The 15,237-nt window shown below is 36.5% G+C and overlaps 4 protein-coding genes across 8 annotated transcripts in view; 2 read left to right on the top strand and 2 right to left on the bottom strand.

Moving 5' to 3' along the window:
- The window catches only part of LOC126752380 (EF-hand domain-containing protein D2 homolog), a 46,341-nt gene extending 42,452 nt beyond the window's left edge, over positions 1 to 3,889 (top strand). Inside the window, exon 2 of the mRNA XM_050463125.1 lies at positions 1,300 to 3,889. Coding sequence (XP_050319082.1) covers positions 1,300 to 1,714 — 415 coding nt within the window. The 3' untranslated portion in view covers positions 1,715 to 3,889. The remainder of the gene's footprint in view (positions 1 to 1,299) is intronic.
- Positions 3,890 to 5,204: 1,315 nt separating this feature from the next.
- On the bottom strand, positions 5,205 to 9,497 carry LOC126753529 (uncharacterized). Of its 3 annotated transcripts, none has more exons than XM_050465045.1 (4): positions 9,057 to 9,497; positions 8,653 to 8,998; positions 7,672 to 8,581; positions 5,205 to 7,611 (listed from the first exon to the last, which is right to left on the bottom strand). In XM_050465045.1, the coding sequence occupies exons 1-4, from the start codon at positions 9,125 to 9,127 to the stop codon at positions 5,525 to 5,527; spliced, it is 3,414 nt and encodes a 1,137-aa protein (XP_050321002.1). In that variant the 5' UTR covers positions 9,128 to 9,497; the 3' UTR covers positions 5,205 to 5,524. The 3 variants fall into 3 exon arrangements, with proteins under 3 accessions (XP_050321002.1, XP_050321003.1, XP_050321004.1); XM_050465046.1 differs by having other exon boundaries at positions 5,205 to 7,608; XM_050465047.1 differs by having other exon boundaries at positions 7,672 to 8,572.
- A 186-nt stretch (positions 9,498 to 9,683) lies between these two features.
- On the top strand, positions 9,684 to 11,831 carry LOC126753532 (L-2-hydroxyglutarate dehydrogenase, mitochondrial). Its single transcript, XM_050465051.1, has 4 exons — positions 9,684 to 10,036; positions 10,170 to 10,683; positions 10,744 to 11,093; positions 11,206 to 11,831. Exons 1-4 carry the CDS (start codon positions 9,921 to 9,923, stop codon positions 11,591 to 11,593), a joined length of 1,368 nt encoding a protein of 455 aa, XP_050321008.1. The 5' UTR covers positions 9,684 to 9,920; the 3' UTR covers positions 11,594 to 11,831.
- On the bottom strand, positions 11,804 to 15,122 carry LOC126753530 (transport and Golgi organization protein 6). 3 transcript variants are annotated; one of them, XM_050465048.1, is made up of 4 exons: positions 14,922 to 15,122; positions 12,518 to 14,860; positions 12,313 to 12,464; positions 11,804 to 12,255 (listed from the first exon to the last, which is right to left on the bottom strand). In XM_050465048.1, exons 1-4 carry the CDS (start codon positions 14,986 to 14,988, stop codon positions 11,911 to 11,913), a joined length of 2,907 nt encoding a protein of 968 aa, XP_050321005.1. In that variant the 5' UTR covers positions 14,989 to 15,122; the 3' UTR covers positions 11,804 to 11,910. The 3 variants fall into 3 exon arrangements, with proteins under 3 accessions (XP_050321005.1, XP_050321006.1, XP_050321007.1); XM_050465049.1 differs by lacking the exon at positions 14,922 to 15,122 and having other exon boundaries at positions 12,518 to 14,685; positions 14,742 to 14,834; XM_050465050.1 differs by lacking the exon at positions 14,922 to 15,122 and having other exon boundaries at positions 12,518 to 14,385; positions 14,444 to 14,509.
- Positions 15,123 to 15,237: the final 115 nt, after the last annotated feature.

Here is a 15,237-nt window from a genome sequence, read left to right as displayed (position 1 = left end):
TGGTTCTGGCATTTGCGTGCAGACGAAATGTGCCAAAATCACCCATCTCGGTTTCCACCGACCATTTCGTTTAAAAAAAATATGACCAAACGAACATTTAGTTCCCAAAACGCCACTTTTTGAACATCCTGATCCTGAAAGTTCTTCTGTGCTTTAAAGTTTTAACGTTCCCAAATTCCTCGACTCATTGCTTTAACAGAGCTGGACGACTATTTCCAAGTTCCTACGTTTCAGGAACAATAACTGTAAAGAGTCCATAAACCAGTGTCCAGTGCTCACCTACTGTATAACTAGGCTACGCAGGAACTTGGCCTCTGAGTCCATAAACGATCCAGTGTACTCATGCCCTCTGTAAGGCTAGCCTCTCCCTAGTTCTAACAAGCCATTACTCAATCCGCGTCTGTGCTGTAAGGTTGAGCACATTACCGGAGGCCAGCTGCAGAAGCTGAGGTTGAATCATATCAGCACTTCCTTCTAAATCGCCCCGCGTTTTCGAAATCAAAGCTTAAAAACTTATGAATTCACACTTTCAGATCTCCCATCGAACTGGTGGGAATATGTAGTACTTAAACGCCTGAGCAAATTTTTATTGGTCACAAGGCGCTTTCTATTTCTATTTACAGGATTTCTATATTACAAAGGACTGCAAATAGTAGTTTAAGTGCGACCTTTAATCCTAACTCAAGCGGTTAAGACAGGTCAAAGTTATTGTATATTTACTTTTCAGCATTACAGACGACACCTGTACATTCCCACAGTCATTACATATGTACATAGATTAGATAAATAAATGAAGATTTCACCGTGAAGTAAGGTCTATTGTGCCCTCTCCTAAATCACAATGACTCACTTAGCACAGCATGTTGATAAATTCCAATATACTGCTAGGTGCTATTGAAGCGATGTGATCCCTATTTGGAATCTTGGATGCAAGGGCCTTTATCCTGCGCTTACAGACAGCTGTGCAGTGAATTAGCAGGTGTTCTGGTGTTTCAGGATCCATGTCGCAGAACCGGCAATTTGCTCGAGAAGCTAGGCCCATGTTATATAAGTGCTTCTAGACCTTAAAATGTCCAGCGTCGAAAGAGACAAGCGCCTGAGTTTTTCCCTTGGGAGGTAGATTACATATTCCTACAGTCATGCAATTTGTAATAGTATCTAACGTTTGGCTACATCCGAACATAATTCTTCTTTATATATTCTTATTCATTGTTCTTTATAGTACTTAAATACAATCATAATCAATCAATTATTTTCAAAATATTAATTCCGACATCTTTATTATCCGTCTAATTCCAGATATGACGTTGGTCATGACGGCTATTTGGATCTGACCGAATTGAAATTCATGATGGAAAAATTAGGCGCACCACAAACCCACTTGGGTCTCAAGCAAATGATCGCCGAAGTCGATGAGGATCACGATGGTAAAATTTCGTTCCGCGAATTCTTATTGATCTACCGCAAGGCACAAGCCGGTGAGCTCGACAACGATTCCGGACTCAATCAATTGGCGCGTCTCACCGAAATCAATGTCGAGGAGGTTGGCGTAACCGGCGCGAAAAATTTCTTCGAAGCCAAAATCGAACAACAACTGCGATCGAATAAGTTCCACGATGAGATCCGACAAGAGCAAGAGGAGCGGCGTCGCGAGGAAGAGGAACGTGCCAATAGACGTTTACAATTCCAACAGCGTGCAGCGATCTTCCAGTAAAAACGAACGTCATTGCTTTACACTGTATGTGGAGCGGGGAGCGTAAGGGGGGAACAATTGGGAAACTTTTAAGATTTATCGTCATCATCAACATTTGTAGTTTTTAAGAAAATGATCATTTAGGAGCATCAACGCAACGTACTGACTGGGTGAGGAGATGTTTTAGCGGGACTGTAGTAGTCAGTACCAGAAGAAGAAGAAGAGGAGGAGTATGAACCACTCACACACATCGCATATCGCATAAATATTTGTTAAGGAACACACTCAATTACAACACAACTACAACAAAATATGAAGCATTTTATGTGCAGCAAGCTTAAAAGTGCGCCAGCAAATCATAAAAGAAAAACAAAAACAACTGAACTAAAGTTAATATAAACATATATACTAAAGTGCATAAATACTTTCAATTTAACAAGTATTGATACCAAATCACTTGTGCGCTTACACATACAAACGTAGTATAAGAAGAGCGCCAATTTTAGTTTTAGTTTGCTTTAAGTCTTCGCGCGAATCTTAATTGCTTTGCTTGAGTGGGAGGTGTCAAGCTAAAAAGTTCATTTTATTTTACTTTATTTTTTTGCAGAATTTACAGTTTTAAAAATTTTTTGACGAATTTCCACTATGGAATTGAAAAAAAAAATTAATGGAAATTACTTCAATTTTTTTGCAAAATTTTTTAAACTTGTCAATTTGTTTTTAACTTTTTTTATTAAAAAAAAAATAAATACTAAAATTTTAAATAAAATATTTTAAAGACAAATTTTAATAAAAATTTAGGTTTCGAAAAAAAAATTTATGTACATACATATATTGTTTTAATTTTCTTCAAAACTTAAACTTTTATTGAAATTTGTCTTTAAAATATTTTATTTAAAATTTTAGTATTTAATTTTTTTTTATTGAAAAAAGTTGATTTTTTTTTAAATAACTTAAATTTATTTTTTGCAAATTTTTTTTCAAACCTTTCACCTATGCATGTTTTTATATTTTTTTCAAATTTAAAATTTTTGTTGAAATTAGTCTCTAAAACATTTGATATAAAATTTGAATATTCAATTTTTTATTTTTTATTTAAAAAAGTGTTAAAAATATTTTTCTTACGATCTTACTTCAAAATGTTTGAAAAAAATTTAAATATTTTTATCTCGTTTATTTATCAAAATTTGTATTTAAGCATTATATTTAAAATTTTCGTATTTCAATATTTTTTTTCGAAAACTTTTCGACTTTTGAGGCATTGAAAGTTTTAATTTTAATTTTTTTAACTACATATGTAATTTTTTTTGTTGTATATAAAAAGTCTTGCTGGAATTTTATCGAAATAATATTTACTTTTTTAGTTAAACTTTTTTTTTATTTATTTTTTAGACTGCAAATTTTAATTAATTTTTGGTACTTTTTTTATTTGTTAATTTTTAATTTATTTAATTAATTTATTAATTTTTTTATTATTTTTTTTCTTAAATTTTTTTATTTGTTGTTATCCAAAAAATTAGTTGTTCCAAGAGCAATCTTGGATATAATTATATTATACAATATTTTTAAAATGCACTCTCATAATTTTTCTAAACACTTCAGCAAAGCAATTGACAATCAGGTAAATCACTTTAGTTTTTTATACGAAATGTGCATTACTTTGCAGAATACATTTTTTTTTTTGCTTTTGTTTGTGTTGTTTGCTTAATATAATGCAAAATCTCAAAATCCATTTTTTTGCATTGTGTATCAAATTTTTATCCTTGTATGTACCAATTTTATTTGTTTTGAAAATAGAAAAAATGTCTTATAAACGATAATATAACACTGCAGCATTGTTGTTGCATTTTGTAGCCGTTTAGTGTAAGCATTTAGTTGTAGGTATTTGTCAAGCAATAATACGCACTATAAACAATATAAACTCTACCGTAATTATAACCGTATATCGTACAATTACGACCTACATACATACATAGCTACATGGCTATGCACTTTAAAAACTAAAAAAAAAACATTATTTATTCAATTACCTTAATACTAATTTTGCCGCGTTTTGGTTTTGCAATATTTTAATATTTTTATGTAGAGTTGTTTATTTTTTTCTTTCTTTAATATATATGTATGTATTTTTAGTGCCATCTTTCGTTCGATTTTTTGTTTTTTTAGCTTATATTTATTTTTACAATTTTTTTTTTTTGAGTGCTAGAAACAATAACTTTTTATAAATAATAACCAAAAAAGTGTACTTTGTTTGAAAAAAATTACGAAAATTTACAATTTGCATTATCAAAATTAAAAAAATATATTTATTAAAAAAAAAAAATTTTTAAGATAATAATTACGAAAATATTTAATTTGCGGTATCGAAATTAAAAAAATATAATATTTATTATCTTCTAAAACAATTTTTTTTGAAAAGTTTATAACAATTAAAAGAAAACATTTTTTTTATTTTTTAAACCAGATTTTTTATTTCGTGAGTTTGAAAAAAACAGCGCTTTCAAAAATCTGTTTTCACACAATAAATTTACAAATTAAATAGTAATACAAACAAATTTTAATAGTTTTTATTATTTTATGAACAATTTTTATTTGCATTGTATTTAAAAATAATAATTTTTTAGTTTTAAGTTTTATATTTTAAAATAATCATAAAATGTAAATTTCTTAACATTTATAAATACATATATTAAGTACTATAACTAAATATGTTAAAATAACCACCAAGCTTAATATTATATATAATAAGTATGTCTGTATATTTACAATAATTATTTCAAGTGTATGCTACCAGCAGTAAAAACAGTAACAATTCAATATTATAAAATAATGAAAATCTTCAATAAAAAAATATATATGTATGTATCTATTTAAATGTTTTATTTTATATGTGAAAGAAGCCTGAAGGAACCTAGACAGGTATTTAATTACAATAAATAATATTTTAAAAAATTAAATTAAAAAATATACATAATATTTATAAAAATAAAAAAATAAGTAAATACAAAACAATAATATAAAAAAGAATAAAAGTTAAAAAAAAAATAAAATAAAATAAATACAAATAATAAGATAATATTATTAATAAAAATAATTTAAAAATTATTTAAAATAATATTATTAATAGAAATAATTTTTAAATATAAAAAAATTATGAAAAAAATAATTTAAAATTATTTTATTAATTTTTTAATTAAAAAATATAAAATTTTCCTAAAAAACTCTTAAATTACGCCAATCCCCCCGAATTGCAGTGCATTTTGCATAACAACTCACACGCACACGGAAATTCCACCGCACACGTGTAAAATGCGCGAAAACAAAATTTTAAAATTGAATTGTAAATGTCGCTGAAACACCAGGCGCGCAGAAGTGCACAGTAGGTGGCTGCTAAAATGCCGCACACACACATGCACACGGCAAACTCACACACAGGGTGACTTCCGGCGCTACATGAATTTACGCATTGCATACTTTTAGGCGTTCCATACAAAATGATAACAGCGGAGTATACTGATACTACTTTTGCTTATGCAAGTTTTTATTTTTATTTATGAATAAAAGATGGCATACACATGTATTTACACACGCATATAAATAAAATAAATGCTTTTTCCCAGAAATGTTAAATTAGGTGGTTATAAATTCGTAGTGTATACATATGTATATAGCTGTTTGGTCAACAAACGTACTTACTTTGCGTTTAAACAATAAAAGTAATTCTAAAAAATAAGAAACTAACTAACATTACATAACAAACTTATTTCGGTAAACGTATATGACCTATTCATGTTTAAAATTTATTGGTGCTGCAGTCACCTACTCTGCGCTTCAGGTAATTTCATTGAGACGCGCGCGCTTGACCGCCGCATGCCGGCAACGTAGCATATCACTTTTGAGCGCATACGAGCGCTGACACACGACGCACTGATGCGGCTTCAGCTTCAAGTGGAAGGCGCGCACATGCTGCATCAAGCCGTTGCGCCGCTTATAAGCGCGCTCACACAAACCGCACTGGTGGCGCCGCTGATCGCTGTGCGTGATACGGTGCTGACTGAGTCTGTTCGCCGAGGCAAACACCTTGGCGCACAGGGTACAGGCATACGTGCGCGTTGTCGCTGGAGAATGTTTGAGTTTGGATTGGCCCCCGCTTGCCGTGGAACGAGGCGCGCTGCGCTGCTTGTTGGGCGGTGTTAGAGGTTGCACTGTGGTTTGGTGGTGGCGACGACGTACTCGACTGCGTTGTTTTCGGCGTTGTCTGATGGATTTACATCTCACTTCATGTCTGCGATAGAGGCGCCAATGATTGAAAGTGCTGCGGCGGCAGTAGCGACACTTGAATGTTTGCATTTGCATTTTGAAGCAGCGCAACGGCAGCGCCTGGCATATGTAGCGCATGTGATTGTGTAAAGCGATTTTGTGGCGAAAGAACTTCTCGCAGCCACAGCAGGTGGCGGCAAAGCGTTTGGGTATGCGGCGCGCCCAATGTCCGAGTGTGCGCTTGTGTTGCAGCAGGCGTTGGACGCTCTTGAAAGTTTCCCTGCAAACGCGACAGCGAAAGCGTTTGGACACACTTGACATTGTTGACTTGGAGACGGCCTCTTTCCTTTGCTTCTCCAATATTTGTATTTGCAGTGATTTACATTTGAGTTGCAGCTTCTTGTAGCGCCGTCCCAGCTGCCGATACTCGGCTGTAATTATATCGGGCGCTCTTTTCGCGTTTATCTTGCGTTCAAGCGCTGTTAGGCGCGCGCTGATGTGCCTACTTAAGAGCACGCGCCGTTTTGAGCGCTTTGGTTTTTGCGTGCGCGCGGGCGCAAGTGTTGTTTGGATTGTAGGCGTTGAAGTTTTGAAGGAATTCTCTGGCGGCAAGTTTGTGGCGGCGCAAATGCTGTCCGATTTTGTTGCATCACTGTTATTCAAAGGAGCTTTGAGGTAGTCAGCCTGAATATTAGTCATATTGCTAAATGGATCGTGTTGCCGCAAAAATGTGCGCTTCATTTCAAGTATTCTCACTGCGTTCGGCGCGCCGTTCAAACTTGAAGTATCCTTAGACGTACAGTTGGGCGGCATGTAGCTGTTTTTTGCCGCATTTGAATTGTCAAACCCAAATACATTTGGCTGTAGAAACGTATGCGTGTCATTCGTTTTATGTAGATTATCTGCGCATGCCGCGGTTGAGCAGAAACCTTTCTCCAATTTACAATTATTGTTGAAGGCTTCGCTTCTGACGTCATTAGAAGCGCCGTAATACTTCCAGACATAGTCACCCGGCACACTCACCATGGGCAAACGCTCATCTTGCTGTTGTTGTTGTTGTTGCTGTTGGTAGTGATGATTTTGCGTGACCATACTTTGTTGCTGTGGATTATATGGATCCAAGAGCTGCTGTAGCTGTTGCATTTGCACGCTTGGCAACTTATCTTGCTCAACGCGCATTTGTGTGCCTTGCTCTTGCATTTGCGCTTGCGTCTGATGCGCTACGATATAATGCTGATTTAGTGTCTCCATACTGAAGAATTTTAGATGACAGTTATGGCAGGTATGTAGTTGGAAGGCATTTGAAGATTTCACTATACTTTCGTCGAGCACAACAATATTTGGTTTGGGATGTGTTTTCATAGGCGCTGTAGCTGATGTAGAAACACTCACTTTTGTAGCAGTAGCGGCGTCACTGTTTGGCGCCGGTATGTCATCCACTGCAGTGACAACAAGCTTCTCGGCACGATTATGTTCTTCGACCGTCCGATTGGGTAATGTTATTGACGCATCAGAAAGTTCACTCACTGACGTGACTATTGGTCTTGTTGAGCGTGTGTCGGGTGGCGTAGGTGTTGTATCGGCGGCACTTGTTGGCTTCTCAACGCTTGCTTCAGCAGCACTTTCCAAATGCATGGTTGACGAGGCATAGTTTTCTTCTAAAAGTTAAACAATTAATTTTAAGTATTTTTATTATTATTTGATAAGTATGTACATACTATACATGCCGGTTGAAGCGCCATTTTCACCGTTGTGATGCTCGTCCCCCGCATAGCCCGTCTGTTCATCATCCTCAGCTCCAGCATTTGCGATAAAGTCTCCCCGATCTCCACATTCGCCACCATCAGTCTTCTCTGTCTTATAAGTATTTTTGAATTGACACTCTTCCTTCAAATCCTCGGTTGTATAAGCATAGTTGTGCTCTTCACTTAACAAATGGTTTTGTAGCAGTTCGTGAGCACTAAGTAAAGTGCGCTTGTTCCTCTCTTGCTGTTGCTGTTGTATAGCATTCTCTTGTTGTTTTGAATTCTGTGTATTATTTTCACAATTCGTATTCGCATCATCATCTGGTATGTTTATGAAAGGATCATCCAAATTTATTATTTCCATTATATCACAATTGTTGATTATATCCTGTGCATTCAACATGGGAAAATCACAGAAATCATATTTTTGTTCAACAATTGTCTCAGCATCATGCTCCGGTTCACAACCCTCATCCATTCCCATATCCAGATCATCAGAGAGAAAACTGTCAAAACCCTCTGGAAGCTCCTGTTTCACACGCACCACTGGCTCTTGTTTTACCTTAAGCGGGCGTTCAGCAAAACGTATGTTACTGTCTTTTTTCTCTGTGCGATATTTTCGTTGCAGCTCACTCTGGGTTTCGAGCACTTTGTCGATAAAACGTGAGAAGCTTTCCACGCGTTTAAGGCACAAGCGACACATTTCTTTTGGTAAGTTGTCGTCTTTTTGTATGTTGAGTGTAGGAAAACATTTTTGTATCATGCCATAAATTTCGAAATTTGTAGAAAATGACACTACAGCTGAGCATGCACTGCCACACAGCCGGCATTTAAACTTGTTCGGCGCGTTCGGTGAACTTTGTAAAGATGTGGTCTGAAAACGCTAAGAAATTAAAAGTAATAACTTACACGTCGGAGTTCACATGGCGGTATACTTTATTATGTTTTACTTACGTGCTCTACCTCCCCATCGAATTCTTCGCATGTTTCATTGAATGTCTCTGTGGCGGGTGAGCTGCTGATTGCAGTTTTTGTGGCAGTGTGCTGCAAAGGGTTTTCTTTGACAATATCTTCTTGTTTCCGTTCAGGGTACTCCTTTTCTATGGTTTGCACATGTTTCAAATTTCGCAAACACGGCACCGCAGTCTTCTTTAGTATTTTGCGATCGGCCGCACAATTGAAATCCTCATCGCGAAAGTGCCGACTACATATAGCACTCCACTTCGAGGGTTGCCAATCTGGACCACGTTGCGCGAAATCAAGCCATTTCTTCATTAACTCTTGTCGCTTAAATGGGAATCTGGAAGAATTGATAATTTTAGCACTGTTTACGTTGTTTAATGCTGTATAGTACTAACTTGTGAAAAGATATATTCTCCGCGTGTCCATATTTATCACCACAATTTTGTACAGCACAAAAAGCTGGCATTTTCACAAATTTTGCAACAATTTGTTTTTAATTTAGTTAAACATAATAATAATGTTTTTGTGTTCGTTCCCAAACAATTTGAAATACATTTATTGCAACCAGAATATTTGACAACTAGGGATGGCATGGGCGGCAAACAAAAAATATAGTAATCGACTTTTTTCATAATTGACGCTTTCTGCAGTTTGAAAAATGAACAAATAAACAATGTTTGTCAATCTAATTTAACAAAATTAACTTAATAAAAACCAAATAAGTTTCTTTTGATTCAATAAACACATCCAACTGCTTCAACTTTCTTCGAATAATCGTCAGATTTTAATTTCATTAATCGCTCATATCGATTACCAATAATATTTATACGTGATCTGGCAATGTTCACATCTGTGCTGACAGAACAGCTGATTTGCAAAAATCTTTACGCGTGTTATCAATAAAAAAATCTCTTGGAATTGCGTACATACAAACATATGTACATACACTTCCAACAAGATTTAAATTTTCTGAATGTATTTGAGACTGATTTTGGTGGGCGGTTGACCAGCACGGGTAAGTGACGTACTTTCAGTCAATTTTCTACTCTCGCGGAAAGCTCACGCGCCAACAGCAATAGACAACACGATATCGCCTCTTTCCTCGAGAACATCCGAGCATATTCATACGCAGTATAAATACTTTCTACAGCTGATAGATTGAAAGAGTAGGACTACAAGGTCAACTGAGGTGTCAGTGTTACGCGTACGTTGAAAGGAATCGTTTTGAGTAGTAGAGAAAGTGATAATTCCCTGCGAGAATGGCACAACTTATAAAAAGCATAAGGGGCACGATAGTTTTGGGGCAAAAGTTGACAAGCCCAACTGTGACTATTGCGACGGCGGGTCAGCGACGCTTCAGGAGCACACAAAGCGAGTAAGTAATTAACTAATACATATGTAGAAGTACAAAAGCATAAGCGTACTTACTATGTGCATATACATTATATATGATTGTGATTATTCAATTGATATATGTATGTATGAATGTTTTGATGTGTCTTTTAAAGTGACTATGATTTGGTTGTTGTTGGCGGTGGTATCGTAGGTGTCGCGTCAGCGCGTGAAATATTGTTACGACATCCGCATTTACGTGTTGGTCTACTAGAGAAAGAACATAAATTAGCCGTGCATCAGAGTGGACATAATTCTGGCGTTATACATGCTGGTATTTACTACAAACCAGGATCACTGAAAGCCAAATTATGCGTGGAGGGTATGCATTTGGCGTACGACTTCTTGAACGAGAAGAAAATTCCATACAAAAAAGTGGGCAAACTGATTGTGGCCACAAGTGAAGATGAAGTAGAACGTTTGATGGACTTGTATGAACGTGGTCAAAAGAATTTATGTCCCGATCTGAAATTAATTGACGGCAAAGAAATAAAAGAGTTTGAACCATATTGTGAAGGCGTTAAAGCTATACACAGTCCGCATACTGGCATTGTCGACTGGGGTCTAGTCACCGAATACTATGCGCAAGACTTCAAACAAGCTGGCGGTGATGTGCACCTCAATTTCCAAGTATATATAAGCTAATTTTTATAAATAGCACAGGTAAATAAATTTACTATTATTTCACAGGTGTCGAAATTCTTGGAAACCACCGATGGCGATGCTAGCAAATACCCGGTAACAATACGTGGCGCACGCGGTTACCAACAAGTGCGTACACGTTACGTGCTAACCTGTGGCGGCCTACAATCCGATAAGTTAGCCGAAATGACAGGCTGTCCACGCGATCCACGCATTATACCCTTCCGTGGTGAATACCTGCTGCTCTCGAAGGAGAAACAACATATGGTGCGTGGCAATATTTATCCTGTACCCGATCCTAATCTGCCATTCCTGGGCGTGCACTTCACACCACGCATGGACGGCTCGGTTTGGCTGGGACCGAATGCTGTGTTGGCCTTCAAGCGTGAAGGTTATACGTAAGTGCTTTTAAGCGATAAAAAATTAAATTGCGGTTATGCAGTCATTTTCGTATGAATACGGTAAGCACTCTTTGTTTTATATTTGTTTTCCTTTTCGATTTATTTTTAGTTATGGTGACATAAACTTGCTGGAATTATTTGATGCTGTGCGTCATCCTGGTTTCATGAAAATGGCTAGCAGACATTTGAAATTCGGTTTAAGCGAAATGATGAAATCAATCTTCATCAGATTACAAACTAAAGAATTGCAAAAGTACATACCACAAATTAATGAATTTGACATAAGCAATGGTCCAGCTGGTGTACGTGCTCAGGCCATGGACAGCTATGGCAGCTTGGTGGATGATTTCGTATTCGATAAGGGAGAGGGAGAAAGTCCGTTGGCCAAACAGGTGCTGCATTGCCGAAATGCACCGTCACCGGGTGCGACCAGCAGTTTGGCTATTGCCAAAATGATTGCCGATAAGCTTGAAAAGGAATTCGATATAAAATCCTAAGACAATGGTGTTGCCGAAGAAATTGCTTGCAACAGCGTGTGCTAGAGTAAATTAAAATTTCTAGTTGAATGTGTTCCTTATTTGTACTTGTCAGCATGGTGAAATATTTTTAAGCATTTTTTGCACTTATCGTAACGGTGCCTTAAATGTCTGTCCATATACATGATTTGTGTATAATAGTAACTAGTAAATTGCAGCGCATTTAAAAGGTTTATGTTTGCCATGAAGAATATATTTTCGTTTGCTAAAAGCGAACGGAAAGACGAATACAATAAATTAATATCTAATAACAACATAACAAGCTAAGAGAAAAAATACTAGTTTAATTCCAAAATATGTCTTTTTGCATTACCACTTTTTGTTTCGGGCTCATTTATGCCAAATATGCGTATCTCCTTTTGCATTTGAGCTGCTGGGAACAAAAACTTCTTACACTTTGCGGCCAATGTTCTCAAACCGTTTGCCGCGTGTTGACGCATTTTCACATCTATGGTTTCATCGGCTTCGATTACTTTGAGCACGCGATAAATTGGCAGCAGCATCTCCTCGAAGTCCAACAAATTGTCAATGCCCTCCAAAAGTTCGCTTAGCACCAAAGTAGCAGCACGTTTGGCAGGCAGATATTTGCCTGTGCTGAGCTCACAATCGATGAGGTTGAGCAGCTGCAACGAGAAAACATTTATCAAATATTGTAGGCAACGAAATGTCTCTTTACCTACCTCTTGAAAAAAGTGTTGCACTTGGTAGCAAAGTGTACGTGCCAGCTGGGCAAGATTAGAAAATGAAGACATACGGAACTCATTCAGGGGACTGCGCGCGCCATGCATAAAACAATTCAACAATGTATCTTTGTATTTATAACAAAGTGGACCTGCAAGAGAAAGTCATGTATTTCATATTATATTAGCATTTTGTCAAACTCACCCAACTCCTGTGCAACCTTTAGCATAGCTTCTCCCACTACCAAACGATAATCGATTGTCGCCTGTTCGTTGAGATATTCATCGGCTAAGGTTTCCAACACTTCGATTTCCATAACATGCACTAAACCCACAAACAAGCGTACACAATTTAGAAACGTGTATGATTCTCGATTTTTAAGCGTGCTCAGCGCCAAAGCAATTAGCAAGTGTGTATTGGCGAGCGTTACACTATCGCGTTGCCGCAACAACTCGAGCAACATTTGTATGCCGTAGACCTGCAAGTGTGACTCCGTAGATTCGACAAGTTCACGCGCTGTGTTAAAGGCACTCGATTGCTGTGCAGCACTTCCCTTGAATTCACCATTCAATAGTGGGAGTAGGCATTTAACGCGTGATTTAATTAGCTGATTAGGCGTTTGGATTTGTAGTTTTTGTAGCGCAGGTATAAGATCGCGATATGCTTCCGGAATTTGGCTTTGTTCGAGTAACTCTTGTGTTAATGTCAAAAGAATGAGTAAAGTTTGATCCATAGATTCGGTTTGTTGACCATTACCACTGGACATATTATGTGTGCTCAAACGTTTTTGCAGGAGAGTGCGTAAAAAGCGTAAAAAATCTGTGATATTTTCAAAGATTTGCGATTTAAGTGGCTGATGTGAGATCAACGTATTTAGGGAGAGTAAAATCTCCACTTTAACCGGGTATTTGGAATTTAAGAAAGTAATTAATTCATCTTCGGTTTGCAACAACTCAATTTGTGCTTCGTGCTGACTAATCGTAACGTCATCCAAAATATTAGACATTTCATGCAAAAGAATCATAAATACTCTGTAGGTGAGTATGTTGTGATTGCTGCTCATTAAAAGCTCTGGCACTGCCAAAGAGGCACTGAAATCTTGTTTCGTTTCGACGCCGGCAATTTTTACTGTAAGTTGCGTTTGTTCGACATTGGGATAGATGATAACGCGCGGATGCAGCTGCTGCCAATTATCATCGAACCTTTGCTTATACAACTTTACAACAATTCGTTGCAGTTCATCCAGCGTACAATTGTGTAGGCAGCGCGTTACAATACTTGCTAATTGCTTCTTTTGTAAAAATCCATCGGGCATGTGATGGTACATTTGCAGCAATAGTGGTAGATAAGGAATCAATAGTTCAGTAGGTAAACATTCTACTGCTGAACTGCAGAAGAGCTGATATGTTAAGGCAATAAGCAGGGATAGCTCTTTATGTTCCAACACTATTAGACCGCTTAGCACGTCCGCTGGTTGACTTAATTTAGAAAAATTGTTTGCAATGATATCTCTTATCTGCAACTTGTTTAGCTCATTTAAATCATAAAGTCGGCGCAGTGATAACAGTCCGGCGCCCATACAGTCTATCATCGCACTTTCGTTTAGTAAACAAGTATTAAGAAATTGGAATATTTGTCTTATCAAAGTGTTTTGAGCGCGTTGCGTGTGCCCACGAAAAGCGACAATGTTGGCGATAATCTCGAAAACTTGCTTATCGCTTAGCATCGCTCTATTCGTGCTGGTGCCACTTGCGTTTGTAGACTGCGCTGTATGCAGGGTAGCAACTAATGTTGTAAATCCATCTTTAGAAAGTAATTTCTGTAATAGTTCGTGATGTAATTGTTTCTGCAAGTCAGCTGGTGCACGTCGTAAGCCCTTCAGTAGCATAATGTTTCTTAAAAATTCTACCTTACTTACATACAGCCAGATATAATTTAATTTATTTTGTAATGCCTTTAAAGTTTCATCCTGTAGAGAGAATTCCTGCGTCGCACTTGCTAAACGGATACTGAATATAGCCGCAATATAATCACGCAAAACTATCTCCATCGCGTTGGCCATATGAAGTTGCCTAATTTTTAATAAATGCTCAAATATTTCTATAGACAATAACAATAATGGGTAATTACAATGAGCATCGTGTGCCACGCGTTCATTTGTAAAGACGCTTATTTCGTAGAACGTGGCATGCAACTGTCTATGTAGCGCATATTTGGCCAAATCTTGCACTGCTTCAATGCAGAGGCTGATATGACGAGTCGATATAAGATCTTCTTTGGCCTCACTATTAAAATTAACATTATTTACAATTTCCAACAATATACGCTGCATATAAACAGCATATATTAGCTCTTTATCATCTTCGGCAATACTGATAGAATGTAAATGCAGTTCAGATTCCAACCATGAAGTGTTAAATGTACTCACAGTTTTCTCAATTAAAGCAGTTGTATTTTCCGGCATAAACTTTTGCAATATTGTTATGTTTTGTTCCACACGTTGCTCATCTTTGGAGACTTGGATCTTTTTCGATTTATCATCACAGCCTAAATAATATTACTTTAATTATACTCTATGTTTTTTTCAAGATAACAATGGTTTAATTACCTTCATCTTCAGTAAATTTCAAACTTTCTAAAACTAGCAAATATTTTGCAACATTAACACTTTCCATGTTGTTATTTACTTTCACCGCAAATAAAACACAAGTCACTTCTAACACGAGTATTTTGTTTACTATTGGGCTTAGGGTTGCCAAGTCGCAAAAGTACAACCCAATTGGCCATATGATGATAATTTCGAATTGCCCTTAATTAAATAAATAAAATTTAGATTTTTCATTAGTAGATGCATATTAAAACATTTTCGCCAAAATTAAATATCTAAATATCTAATTTTTTTCTTGATTTTGTAAATTAATTTT

The sequence above is a fragment of the Bactrocera neohumeralis genome, chromosome 3 (assembly GCF_024586455.1).
Source record: "Bactrocera neohumeralis isolate Rockhampton chromosome 3, APGP_CSIRO_Bneo_wtdbg2-racon-allhic-juicebox.fasta_v2, whole genome shotgun sequence".
In the NCBI taxonomy this organism is placed as follows: domain Eukaryota; kingdom Metazoa; phylum Arthropoda; class Insecta; order Diptera; family Tephritidae; genus Bactrocera; species Bactrocera neohumeralis.
The sequence above is the reverse complement of the archived record's forward strand: the minus strand, read 5'-3'. Positions and strand labels throughout refer to the sequence as shown.

Bases quoted from the DNA above. Each gene is read 5' to 3' on its own strand.
- LOC126753529 (XM_050465045.1), bottom strand. From the start codon at position 9,127: ATGCCAGCTTTTTGTGCTGTACAAAATTGTGGTGATAAATATGGACAC. The intron at 8,582-8,652 runs GTAAGTAAAACA...TTAATTTCTTAG, and splicing joins TCGATGGGGAGGTAGAGCAC to CGTTTTCAGACCACATCTTT. The intron at 7,612-7,671 runs GTATGTACATAC...TTTAACTTTTAG, and splicing joins CGCTTCAACCGGCATGTATA to AAGAAAACTATGCCTCGTCA.
- LOC126753532 (XM_050465051.1), top strand. From the start codon at position 9,921: ATGGCACAACTTATAAAAAGCATAAGGGGCACGATAGTTTTGGGGCAA. The intron at 10,037-10,169 runs GTAAGTAATTAA...TGTCTTTTAAAG, and splicing joins TTCAGGAGCACACAAAGCGA to TGACTATGATTTGGTTGTTG. The intron at 11,094-11,205 runs GTAAGTGCTTTT...ATTTATTTTTAG, and splicing joins TTCAAGCGTGAAGGTTATAC to TTATGGTGACATAAACTTGC.
- LOC126753530 (XM_050465048.1), bottom strand. From the start codon at position 14,988: ATGGAAAGTGTTAATGTTGCAAAATATTTGCTAGTTTTAGAAAGTTTG. The intron at 14,861-14,921 runs GTAATTAAACCA...AATATTATTTAG, and splicing joins GAAATTTACTGAAGATGAAG to GCTGTGATGATAAATCGAAA. The intron at 12,465-12,517 runs GTGAGTTTGACA...TTTCTCTTGCAG, and splicing joins AAAGGTTGCACAGGAGTTGG to GTCCACTTTGTTATAAATAC.